Raw genomic sequence first — 12761 nt, 5'->3', positions numbered from 1 at the left:
GCAGCCTCCAATCAGCTCCATGGGTGCGATTTTCAGTGAGAAGGGGTCTGTTACTGTGTGCCTTGCTTCAGGCACGCTCCTCCCTTCCTATTGGCTGGCCTGTTCAGTCTCTCTAGCTGCACGGAGCGAGTTCTCCTCACTGCAGCTGACGGGGGACACAGACTAGGGTGAGAAAGTTCCTGTCTCCGTTTTTTTTCCCACATTATGTCCGTACCCAGAGTTGTTCCTCCCTCTAAACAGAAACCTGGAACTTCAGTGACTTATTATATCTGTAAGCTCTGTAATACCAAGATGTCTGGCTCTGCTGAGCCCACTTGCCCTGCCATCTCCACTGGTCCCCCAGACCCCCTGGTACCCCCTGATGCCCCTTCGGTCCCGGTGGGTTCAGCCGCTCCTCCAGCCTGGGTTTCTTCCCTGACCCAGTATATGGCTGACTTGACCCAAGTCTCCCGTTCGGTGGCTGAGGCCTCCCGGGAAGTGGTGTCTGCCTTGCGAAGGACCTCTGAAAGGGCCCGCTCCTCGTCTCCTCATACTTCACGCTCTCACAAGGGTACTAGGGGTGCCTTGTCTGACTCTTCCATTGAGTCTTCAGATAGACGTGAGCGTTCCCCTCGTGGGTCCCGCCCCCCCCCGTCATCTGGGCACAAACGTCGCTCCTCCAGAGGACGTTCTCGGAGTCGCCGCTCTGCCACGCCAGAGCCGCGTACCCGGTCTGGGTCGCCCCCCTCCAGGACTGCCTCTACTCATTCACATTCCCCTGGTGGACGAGGCTTCCGAGCCGGCATCTGACTCAGAGGACCGCCCGGACTCAGTTGCAACGGTGAACTCATTGGTGACAGCCATAAGACACACCTTTCACTTGGAGGACCCAGGATCTTCGGATGTCAATCCAGGAGTATCCTTTCATCGTGCTAAGCCAGCACCTCAAAGGTTCAGCTCTCACGCTGACTTTGACGACATTCTGGAATCCGCATGGAATCATCCAGACAAGAGGTTCCCGGGAATCAGGACAATTCAAGAACGTTATCCATTTGACAAGGACTTTGTCGCTAAGGTGGTTTCCCCTCCCTCAGTGGATCCACCAATCTCCCGGATCTCTAAGGCGACTACACTGCCTCTGGCAGATGCCGCTGCCTTCAAGGATCCCATGGACAAGAAGGTAGAATCTTTAGCGAAGTTCGCTTCTGAAGCAGCTGGTTCTTCCCATCTTCACCTCGACATGGGTGTCCAAGGGCCTGTCGGGAGTGGTGCCAAAAGCTCCATCAGGATATCTTAGCGGGATTCCCCCCCCCCCCCCCCTCCCACCTAGAGGATCGGTCTGCTCTGGCTCTCCAATGCTCTAAAGCTGGGGACTTTCTGTGCGCAGCTTCCATGCAGTCAGCCCGTTGTTCTGGCTTTGCTGTGGGTCACCTAGCGGCTCTCCGCCACTCTATGTGGCTTAAAGCTTGGAATGCGAATGCCACTTCTAAAAGGTCTCTCACTGAGCTTCCTTTTACGGGTGGCCGTCTTTTTGGCAAACGCCTTGATGAGATTATCTCTGATTCAACGGGAGGTAAGAGTTCCTGGTTACCTCAAAATAAGGCTCGCCCTACTTCCCAAAGGAAGTCCTTTTCCTTTCGGTCCTTTCGGACCTCTGGCTCCAGCAAAGGGTCCGGGCAGGCGCCCTCGCGGGACAAGAAGGCTCCCTCGTTCCGGGCACACCCGTCTTGGAAGTCGGACTCCAACTGGTCCGGCCGTTTTGCGCCCAAATTGGGCAACCGCAAACCCATTTCTGCATGAAGTGAGGCCCCCACCCGCAGTTTCTTCTCAGGTGGGAGGTCGTCTCTTGCTTTTTCAAGACATCTGGACCTCACACATTCAGGACTCTTGGGTCAGGGACGTGGTGTCCAATGGTTACAGAATCGAATTTGTCTCCCTTCCGAGGGATCGCTTTTTTTCCGATCCCGGGCCCCCCGGGCTCCTCCTCTAGTGAAGCAATTTCGAGCAGCTCTCCAGTCTCTGCTTTTCCAGGGGGTTATCGTTCCCGTTCCTCCAGGGGAACGGTTTCGGGGTTTCTATTCAAATCTTTTTGTGGTCCCCAAGAAGGACGGTTCTGTGCGACCAATCCTAGACCTCAAGCGTCTCAACCGTCACCTTCTCATCTGCCACTTCCAAATGGAATCTCTCCGTTTGGTGGTGGCGTCCCTGGAACAAGGGGAGTTCCTTTCATCGGTGGACATCAAGGATGCCTACCTCCATGTGCCAATATTTCCGGGCCATCATCGGTACCTCCGCTTTGCGGTTCCGGAGGGGCACTTTCAATTCATAGCCCTCCCCTGGGGTCTAGCCACGGCTCCTCGGGTCTTTACAAAGATCCTTGCACCAGTGATAGGCCTATTACGATCGAGGGGAATCTCGGTGATACCCTATCTGAACGACCTTCTCATCAAGGCTCCAACCAGAGCCCAGACTCTGGAAAATCTGGACGTCACTCTCCACACTCTGATTCGCTTCGGGTGGATGATCAACCGGGACAAGTCAGTCCTCCGTCCTACCCAGTCTCTAACCTTCCTGGGACTTCGACACGACCTCTTCCTTGAATTTGTCTTCTGCCGGACAAACGTCTGACGCTTCGGTCGGGGGTCCGCTCCCTTTGGACCAAGGTATCGATCTCCATCCGCACTTGTATGGAAGTCCTGGGTCGGATGGTGGCAACTATGGAGGCCGTACCCTTTGCCCAGTTTCATTAACGCCCCCTTCAACTGGCGATTCTCTCTCGATGGAACAGGTCTCCTCTGTCCCTCGATCGTCAGATTGTTCTTCCTCGCAGGGTTCGTCAGTCTCTGCTCTGGTGGCTCCGCTCCCCCCTTCTTCTCCAAGGGCGGTCGTTTCTTCCCCTTCACTGGCAGGTTGTTACAACGGATGCCAGCCTGTCGGGCTGGGGCGGCGTGTTCAGGGATTGGATGGTTCAGGGACTCTGGTCTCCCCAGGAGACCCTTCTTCCGATAAACATATTGGAATTACGGGCGATTCTTCTTTGTCTTCTTCATTGGGAGTCCCGTCTTCAGTCCCGTCCTGTCCGCGTTCAGTCTTACATAAATCGACAGGGTGGTCGCAGCTCGGCAGCCATGGCCGAGGTGACCAAGATTCTCACCTGGGCGGAGAGGAAGGTTCCGGCCATTTTGGCGATTCACATTTCGGGAGTGCTCAACTGGGAAGCGGACTTCCTCAGTCGGTCCTCACCCGACCCCGGCGAGTGGTCTCTATATCCGGAGGTCTTCGCGCAGCTCTGTGACCTCTGGGGCATTCCAGACGTGGACCTCTTCGCTTCCCAGCACAATCAGAAGATCCTTCCTTTTGTGTCCAAGTCCCGGGACCCTCAGGCACTGGCCGTGGATGCCCTAGTGATTCCTTGGGTGGGGTTTTCCCTATCTGTTCCCTCCTCTTCCGCTCCTTCCCAGAGTGCTGAGGAAGCTCTAGGCAGAGGACGTCCCCGCCATTCTGGTAGCTCCAGATTGGCCCCGAAGGTCGTGGTACGGCGACGTAGTCAGGCTCCTGGACGACGATCCACTGCGCCTTCCGCTCCGCCCGGACCTACTCTCTCAGGGTCCTCTTTGCCACCCCAATTTACAGTCGCTGCATTTGACGGCGTGGCGGTTGAGATCGCGGTTTTGAGGGCCCGCGGGTTCTCTTCCCAAGTCATTCACACCATGCTCAAGGCTCGTAAGCCCTCCTCTGCAAGAATTTACCACCGTACTTGGCGGTCTTATTTTCGTTGGTGTGAAGCTCAGGACTTCTCCCCGGTAACCTCGGTTCCCCGTCTTCTCTCCTTTTTGCAGTCGGGGTTGGAACTGGGGTTGTCTCTCAGTTCACTTAAAGGTCAGGTTTCGGCCCTTGCTGTTCTTTTCCAGCTGCCACTGGCTTCTAATTCTCATGTCCTGACCTTCCTTCATGGAGTGGCGCATGCTGTTCCTCCTTATCGGTCACCCTTTCCCCCTTGGGACTTGAATTTGGTTCTGAGTGCCCTCCAGGGTGGTGCACCCTTTGAGCCTCTTAGAGAGGTGTCTCTCCGCCTCCTTTCTTGGAAAGTGGCGTTTCTTGTTCGGACTTTCATCTCAATGAGGACATTGTCCTCCCGTCTTTTTGTCCTGCACCTTCTCATCCGAAGGAGCGCTTACTACACAAGCTGGATGTAGTTCAGGCTGTTCGGTCTTATCTCTCCATCACTTCTTCGTTTCGTCAGTGTGATTCCTTTTTCGTCCTTACGGAAGGTCGTTGCAAGGGACAACCTGCTTCCAAGGCCACCATTTCTCAGCGGATTCGGTCCGCCATTTCGGAACCCTATCGCTGTAAGGGGAAGATTCCTCCTTTCAGGGTTGTGGCTCATTCTACCTGTTCTGTTGGGGCATCCTGGGCTCTCCAGAATAGAGCCTCGGCCTTGCAAATTTGCAAGGCTGCTACCTGGTCGTCTTTGCACACTTTCTCGAGGTTTTACCGAGTTCATACTTTCGCATCGGCTGATGCTAGTCTGGGTCGTAAAGTGTTGCAGGCGACAGTGGATCGGCCGTCTGCCTGACTGCTTATCTGCCCACCTAAGGGACGGCTTTGGTTCGTCCCACGGTCTGTGTCCCCCAATGGAGCTGATAGAGAAAAGGAGATTTTTGTTTACTTACCGTAAAATCTCTTTCTCGAAGAATCCATTGGGGGACATAGCTCCCGCCCTTTTTGGGATTTTCCTTTAGTCCTCTGTCTGAGGGTGTGTTCAGTTCAGTTTTTTTCTTCTGGTTCTCGGACAGTCCATGGTTTTTCTTTGGCCTGTTGGTCTCCTCCTATTGCTCTGGAACTTAAACTGATTAGCTCAGAGCCTGAAGGCGGGTATATCCTGCTGGGAGGAGCTGACTTTTTTTTTTATTACCATAGTGTCACACCTCCTAGAGACAGCAGCATACACCCACGGTCTGTGTCCCCCAATGAATCCTTCGAGAAAGAATAATTTTACGGTAAGTAAACAAAAATCTCCTTTTCTTTTAGCCTTCATTGGGGGACACCACACCCACCCATTTCTGCATTTGTCTGGATATTCTTTTCCTATTATTATTATTATTTTTTTTTAAATATATTTATATATATATACGGGATTCCTTTCTAGGGTCTTTCGGACATATTTTTGTTGGCTTCTCCTACTGATTACCTCCCTTCCATTGGACAGGTATATACTGCCAGGGAGGAGACTACTTTTTTTTCCTAGTGTCAGCGCCTCCTAATGGCAAGAGCATATACCAATCAGTATAGGTGTCCCCCAATGAAGGCTACGAGAGAGATTTTACCGTGAGTACAAAAAAAATCTCCTTTTATTTGGCATAAGGAATCAAATATTAAAAATCATGTTTAACCCCTTAAGGACCAGGCCATTTTACACCTTAAGGACCAGAGCATTTTTTGCAATTCTGACCACTGTTACTTTAAACATTAATAACTCTGGAATGCTTTTACTTATCATTCCGATTCTGAGATTTGTTTTTTCGTGACATATTCTACTTGAACATAGTGGTAAATTTTTGTGGTACCTTGCATCCTTTCTTGGTGAAAAATCCCCAAATTTGATGAAAAAAATTTTAATTTTGCATTTTTCTAACTTTGAAGCACTCTGCTTGTAAGGAAAATGGATATTCAAAATAAAAAAAAATTTTGGTTCACATATACAATATGTCTACTTTGTTTGCATCATATTTATGGTTTTTACTTTTGGAAGACACCAGAGGGCTTCAAAGTTCAGCAGCAATTTTGACATTTTTTCACAAAATTTTCAAACTCACTATTTTTCAGTGACCAGTTCAGTTTTGAAGTGGATTTGAAGGGTCTTCATCTTAGAAATACCACACAAATGACCCCATTATAAAAACTGCACCCCCCAAAGTATTCAAAATGACATTCAGTAAGTGTTTTAACCCTTTAGGTGTTTCACAGGAATAGCAGCAAAGTGAAGGAGAAAATGCAAAATCTTCATTTTTTACACTCGCATGCTCTTTTGAATTTTTACAAGGGGTAAAAAGGAGAACATTTTTACTTGTATGTGAAACCTAATTTTTCTCGAGTAAGGACATACCTCATATGTCTATGTAAATTGTTCGGCGGGCGCAGTAGAGGGCTCAGAAGGGAAGGAGCGACAAATGGTTTTTGGGGGGCATGTCACCTTTAGGAAGCCCCTATGGTGCCAGAACAGCAAAAAAAAAAAAAAAAACACATGGCATACCACTTTGGAAACTAGACCCCTCGGGGAACATAACAAGGGGTAAAGTGAACCTTAATACCCCACAGGTGATTCACGACAAATTTTTTTTTACCTAAAATGCTTGGTTTCCCCAAAATTTTACATTTTTAAAAAGGGTAATAGCAGAAAATACCCCCCAAAATTTGAATCCCAATTTCTCCCGATTCAGAAAACACCCCATATGGGGTGAAAAGTGCTCTGCTGGCGCACTACAGGTCTCAGAAGAGAAGGAGTCGCATTTGGCTTTTTGAAAGCAAATTTTGCTCTGGGGGCATGCCGCATTTAGGAAGCCCCTATGGTGCCAGAACAGCAAAAAAAAAACACATGGCATACCATTTTGGAAACTAGACCCCTCGGGGAACGTAACAAGGTGTAATGTGAACCTTAATACCCCACAGGTGTTTCACGACTTTTGCATATGTAAAAAAAAATTTTTTTTACCTAAAATGCTTGGTTTCCCAAAAATTTTACATTTTTAAAAAGGGTAATAGCAGAAAATACCCCCCAAAATTTGTAACACAATTTCTCCCGAGTACGGCGATACCCCATATGTGACCCTAAACTGTTGCCTTGAAATACGACAGGGCTCCAAAGTGAAAGAGCGCCATGCGCATTTGAGGCCTATATTAGGGACTTGCATAGGGGTGGACATAGGGGTATTCTACGCCAGTGATTCCCAAACAGGGTGCCTCCAGCTGTTGTAAAACTCCCAGCATGCCTGGACAGTCAGTGACTATCTGGCAATACTGGGAGTAGTTGTTTTGCAACAGCTGGAGGCTCAGTTTTGGAAACAGTGGCGTACCAAACGTTTTTCATTTTTTTGGGGAGGGGAGGGGGGCTGTGTAGGGGTATGTGTATATGTTGTGTTTTTTACTTTATTTTATTTTATTGTGTGTTAGTGTAGTGTTTTTAGGGTACAGTCGCACGGGCGGGGGTTCACAGTAGTTTCTCGCTGGCAGTTTGAGCTGCAGCAGAAAATTTGCCGCAGCTCAAACTTGCAGCCGGATACTTACTGTAAACCTCTGCCCATGTGAGTGTACCCTGTACATTCACATTTGGGGGGGGGGGGGGGGGGGGGGGAAGAAACATCCAGCTGTTGCAAAACTACAACTCCCAGCATGTACGGTCTATCAGTGCATGCTGGGAGTTGTAGTTATACAACAGCTGAAGGTACACTTTTCCATAGAAAAAATGTGCCTCCAGCTGTTGCAAAGCTATAAGTCCCAGAATGCCCATAAGGGAATGCTGGGAGTTGTGGTGGTCTGCCTCCTGCTGTTGCATAACTACAGCTCCCAGCATGCCCTTTTTGCATGCTTGTAGCTGTTGCTAAGCAACAGCAGGAGGCTGTCACTCACCCAACTGCTGATCCACGCCGCTGCAGGTCAGTCCCTCGCCGTCGCCGCCACTCCTGGGGCCCCGATCCCAACAGGGACGCCGGGGATTGGGGTCCCCAGCTGCCGGGGTCCTCTTCCCGCACCGGATCACGTCCTCCGGAAGAGGGGCGGATCGGGTTGCGGGAGTGACACCCACAGCAGGTGCCCTGATTGGTCGGCCGGTAAACCAGCCCACGAATCGGGCGATCGTGAGGTGGCAGTAGTGCCACCTCACCCCTGTTGGCTATGGCTGTTCGGGGCCGTCAGAGACGCTGGGCTGAATTGTTCAGCGATCTGCGGCCATCGCCGACATGGGGGGGTCATCATGACCCCCCCTAGGCGATATGCCGCGATGCCTGCTGATCGATATCAGCAGGTATCGGGCACCGGCTCCGCTCCAGCTGGCTGCGGGGGGGGGGGGGGGGGGGGTTGCGGGAATGGACAGGACGTACTCATACGTCCTTGGTCCTTAAGGACTCGGAAACGGGGGCGTAGGAGTACGTCCATTGTCCTTAAGGGGTTAATGACAGTGCCCATTTAAACTATGATTTCCCTGAAACTTCCAAGCAATTCAGAGTGACTCATATGGTGCTGGGATTGAGGTTCTGCAGTAGAAAACTGGTGGCAGGTTCCATTTAAAGAATCCAGTATATTGTTGATACAAGCTGACATCACCGCAAGAATTTGCTCTTGATAACATTTTCCATAGTATTGCATTTAATTGTAGAATATTGTAAAGTTGTTTTTTGGGTAAATTTGACCGCAACTGAATTACAAATGGAAAACATTGTTTCCTTGTCACTTGACCTTTCAGGCTCGAAACTGCAACAACATGCAGAAGGCTAGAGAGCTCTGGGATAGCATCATGACCAAAGGCAATTCCAAGTTTGCCAATATGTGGCTGGAGTACTACAACCTAGAAAGGCAAGAATTGTGTGCATGAATTATTCCTTACATTTTCTCCTCCAGTGATGTGTGAGCATCTAACATTACTAACTGCCATTATACTTTGCCAAGAAAAGGAACTATTGGCTTACATCCACTTGTTTAATTTCATTTTACCATTTGGAATGGAATAGATGAGAAGCTAATGTTTGTTTTTGCTTTACCTTCCCTACATTGAATGCTCTTTTGCCTACCTTCAAAGTGATATAGAACTTTTTATCATTGTGGACAGAGAGTATGTAGCTTATTGCATTTTCTTAAAATTTTTGGCTTTAAATGGAACAGGGTGTATAATAAAATGCTTTTCCCATTCCAAATTTATCCAGTTAACTATAGTCTATAATCGTTTGTAATGAAGACTGCAGACTAGAGACTGGACAGTATTCAGAATTCTCTTCAGATAACTTGTCCTCTGGTTACCATGTCTGCCTCAGTGCTATTACATATACTTCCAAACCAATTTGCTCATTGCCTGACAATGAACAGATTTTTACAGTGGTTTGGAACTATAAGTTGTATACTAAAGGAATTAGAAAACTGTATTTATACAAGACTTGCCTGGTGATGAGAGCCTTGGTGACAGATTTTTGCAGCTGCAGGATGCAACTTTTTCCATCAATGATGATCGGGGCCCTTCTGCCATGAGGCCATTTGACTTAGACAGACAGAGCTGTCACTAGAGGCAAAAAGTAAGAGTTCCCTTCCCTTTAGCAGTTAGGCCATGTTCCCACGTCGAAATTTCTGTGCGGAATGTCTGCACGGAAATTCCGCTGCAGCAGAGCCCTGTTGAATTCGTGATTGTGCACTCGGCGGATGTTTCCGGCACAGAAATTCCCACTTCCATGTCCGCAGAAAGAATGAACACATTCATCCTTTCTGCAGACTCTGAACTTGATGCATAGCCCATTCCTGTGTGGTCTTAGCTCTTTTATGCAGGTGTCTGCGTAATGTCAACACAGAGCATTTCCGTGCGGATATTCCGTAGTATGAACATAGCCTTACGATGCGCGTGCAAGACGTGCGCATGATGTGATCTGGAGCATAGTGGGCCCTGTGCTACACCTCTCTGACTCTGTCCCATCCTAAAGTCAGAGCAAACGTATGACTGGGTTATACTTTGTACATAACCTATGCACTCTAATTCATTGAATTGTTAAGAGATGTTCTGGCAGACAATTTTTTGCAAAGCCAACTTAATTTGAACACTTTGATTTCATTCTCCTTTGTGAAATATAGATAGATAGATATCTGTCATGTACCCCAGTGTTAGCTGTTTTATGCAATGGTTTAATAAGTTTTTCTCTTTACTAAGGAATTAGATATGTTTTATCTTTATGTACTTAAGATTGCTGTGGACACTTGTGCTCCATCCTATAGGTTCTGTTTATACTTGATATAGAAACTGTACTTATCTCTATTATTACACTTACTTTCTTACAGAGCCCATGGTGATACTCAGCACTGTAGGAAGGCTTTACATCGTGCTGTACAGTGCACTGTGGATTATCCAGAGCATGTGTGCGATGTATTACTTGCCCTGGAGAGGACAGAAGGTGGGTAGCTTGTGGCAAAAAGCAAAATTAGAGAACTATTTTATCCATCTTCCTATTTTATTTTTGTTTTTAGTATTCCATAATAACATTATTTTTTTATTTTGATCAGGGAGCTTGGAGGACTGGGATGCAGCTGTTATAAAAACTGAAACAAAACTATCAAGAGTAAACGAACAGCGTGCAAAGGTAAAAGGGATAACTTACAATATGTAAAATATGCAGCAATAATATAATGCTTACCTTCTTTGAATTAACATATTCTATGCTTTTTTTAAAGGCTGCCGTGAAGCAAGCAATCCTTGATAGGCAGGAAGAGGAAAAGGCTGAGCAGAGAAAAAAAACTCGAGCTGAGAAGAAAGCGAAGAAACCTAAAAAAGCCAAACCTGGGGATAAACGCAAAGCAGAAGATGAGGAAGAAGATGAGGAAGAGTGGGGTGAGGAAGCAGGTTAGTTTGTCACATTCCCGGAAATAAAATAAAAATAGACTTGTTCAAAACGATTCACTCATGGTATTATTAAAATCTCCGCAGCTGGATTCACACACAGTTTCTCGCCTGCTCCATTGGGGGACACAGAAACTGTGGGTATATGCTGCTGCCAGTAGGAGGCTTTACACTAGGCAACAAGAAAAGTTGGCCCCTCCCAGCAGGATATACCCGCCCACAGGCACCTGAGCTAATCAGCTTTAGCTTAGTGTCAGTAGGAGCCAGACACAGGTCTGGAGTTCTCCAGACCTGGTTGCTTATTTTTCTTATTTTTGAGTTTAGGGGTGTATAGTTAGAATTTTCTCTCCCTTTTATTTCTCTTGTTTTAGGTGGGGTCTCAGGAACATAGCATTTACTGTTTCCCCATTTGCAAAGAAGGGGCACAGGCATCGAGTTATGCACTGTTAACCCCTTCTCGCCACCGGTCAGCAACTGGGGTTGCACTTCTGGGTCCGGGTCCCTCTACTGTCCCTACTCGTCTTGCTGTTTCAGCCCGGCATGATGCAGGTGTTCACTAGCTGACTGAAGACTTCATTAGGTAAGTTTTCTAAGGACAAGGTGAGTATTTCTCTCCCTTTATTTTCAGGATTCTAAACCTCTGTAGCTGCCCTATTTGGAGCCCAATCCTTTTTATTCACTCTGGGGACTCCTGCTCGGCCATTCTGAACATTGGGGACAGAAACAGTGGTGCAGGACATTTCAATATGTGTTTTTTACATTATTAAGGGCATTCTTTCGGCCCTGCTCTGCGTCTACTTTGTGCGCATGCGTCCGGCATATTTTCACATCGGTTGCATCCCTATGCGATGCGACCGGAGCGCCGAAGCTTCTGTTCTCCGTTGGCCGCGCTGTTCACAAATGCCCGACAGCTCTCCTTTTTCCCGGCCGCACTTTCTTTAGTATACACGGCATTCAGGTTTTTTTTTTTTTTTTTTTTTAATGATGGCCGCGGCACGTTCTCCTCACGGAGTTTAGCTCCGCCCTCTCCTCGCTAGCGGGGATTCCGGCCTATAGCGCTTCAGCGTGCGTATTGGGGATATTGGTTAACTGCCTATCAGCACGGTGCGTGCGCTGCAGTTGTCATTTGAACCAATGAGGGCCTGGCTGGTGCTGGTCCTGTCCCCTCCTTCTCATTGGGCTAGTCCTCCCCTCCCTCCCTCTCTCTCTCTTCTCTGCTGATGTCAAGCTTTTCTTCACACAGCCTGCCTGTTCTCTTCCTGAGGGACACAGACACTGTGTTAGACTGATTCATTTTTACTTTTGCTTGCACTATGTCCGAACTCAGAACTGCCCCCCCCCCCCCCCCCCCCCCCCCCGACAGGTCCCTACGGCCCTGGTCACCTATTACACCTGTGTGGGCTGCAAAACTAAAATGCCTTGTGATTCTGCTGAAGCCACTTGTCCTTCTACACCACTGCGCGCCCCAGCCCTCCTGGTGTATTTTCCAGGACGTTCCACCAGAACCTGTGGGCTCTTCTCTCCCTCCTGAATGGGTGTCTTCCCTCTCCCAGTCCTATTTCTGACTTTGCGCAGGTCTCCCGTTCTGTGGTGACCGCTTTCCTTACGCCAGCCCTCCAGGGAGGCTCACTCTCCTCCTTATGTTAGGCGCTCTCACAAGCGCCCTAGGGGTTTCTCCTCTGGCTTGTCTCCAGGGTCCGGTAGCCGGAATAGGCACTCTCCTCATAGGGCTCGCTCCTCTTCCCTGGCACTACGAAAACGCCCCTCTCCTAAGGGCCACTCTACTGGTTGCTGTCCTGGTTCTCCAGATCTGCGTACCAGGTCCGTTTCGCCTTCATTCGAGGCTGCCTTCACCCGCTCCCACTCTCCTGGGGAACTGGAAAATGAGGCGTCAGGTTCTGCCTCTGACTCAGAGGACTGAACAGGCACGTCCGACATCATAGACATCTTGGTCTCGCCATGGGTGACACCTTTCACCTAGAGGACCCAGGAACTTTGGACCCAAAGTTTCCTTTCACCGCTCCTGTCCCTCTTCTAAGGTTTTCAGCTCTCATGCTGAATTTGACACCTTACTGGAAACAGCATGAAAGCATCCTGACAAGCCCTTTCAAGGGACTAAGAAGGTTCAGGCACAGTTTCCTTTTGCCCAGGACCTCATTGCAAGTTGGACATCTCGACCAACCGTGGATCTCTGGTT

General features: G+C 48.7%; 1 protein-coding gene across 5 annotated transcripts in view; it reads left to right on the top strand.

The window, feature by feature from the left end:
• SART3 (spliceosome associated factor 3, U4/U6 recycling protein) overlaps nt 1-12761 on the top strand; it is a 117286-nt gene that overhangs the window by 89508 nt on the left and 15017 nt on the right. For all 5 annotated transcript variants that reach the window (XM_056528784.1, XM_056528783.1, XM_056528785.1 and 2 more), the window contains exons 12-15: nt 8438-8547; nt 10009-10121; nt 10231-10307; nt 10399-10567. In XM_056528784.1, coding sequence (XP_056384759.1) covers nt 8438-8547; nt 10009-10121; nt 10231-10307; nt 10399-10567 — 469 coding nt within the window. The remainder of the gene's footprint in view (nt 1-8437; nt 8548-10008; nt 10122-10230; nt 10308-10398; nt 10568-12761) is intronic.

Source organism: Hyla sarda, chromosome 1 (genome assembly GCF_029499605.1).
Source record: "Hyla sarda isolate aHylSar1 chromosome 1, aHylSar1.hap1, whole genome shotgun sequence".
In the NCBI taxonomy this organism is placed as follows: domain Eukaryota; kingdom Metazoa; phylum Chordata; class Amphibia; order Anura; family Hylidae; genus Hyla; species Hyla sarda.
The sequence above is the reverse complement of the archived record's forward strand: the minus strand, read 5'-3'. Positions and strand labels throughout refer to the sequence as shown.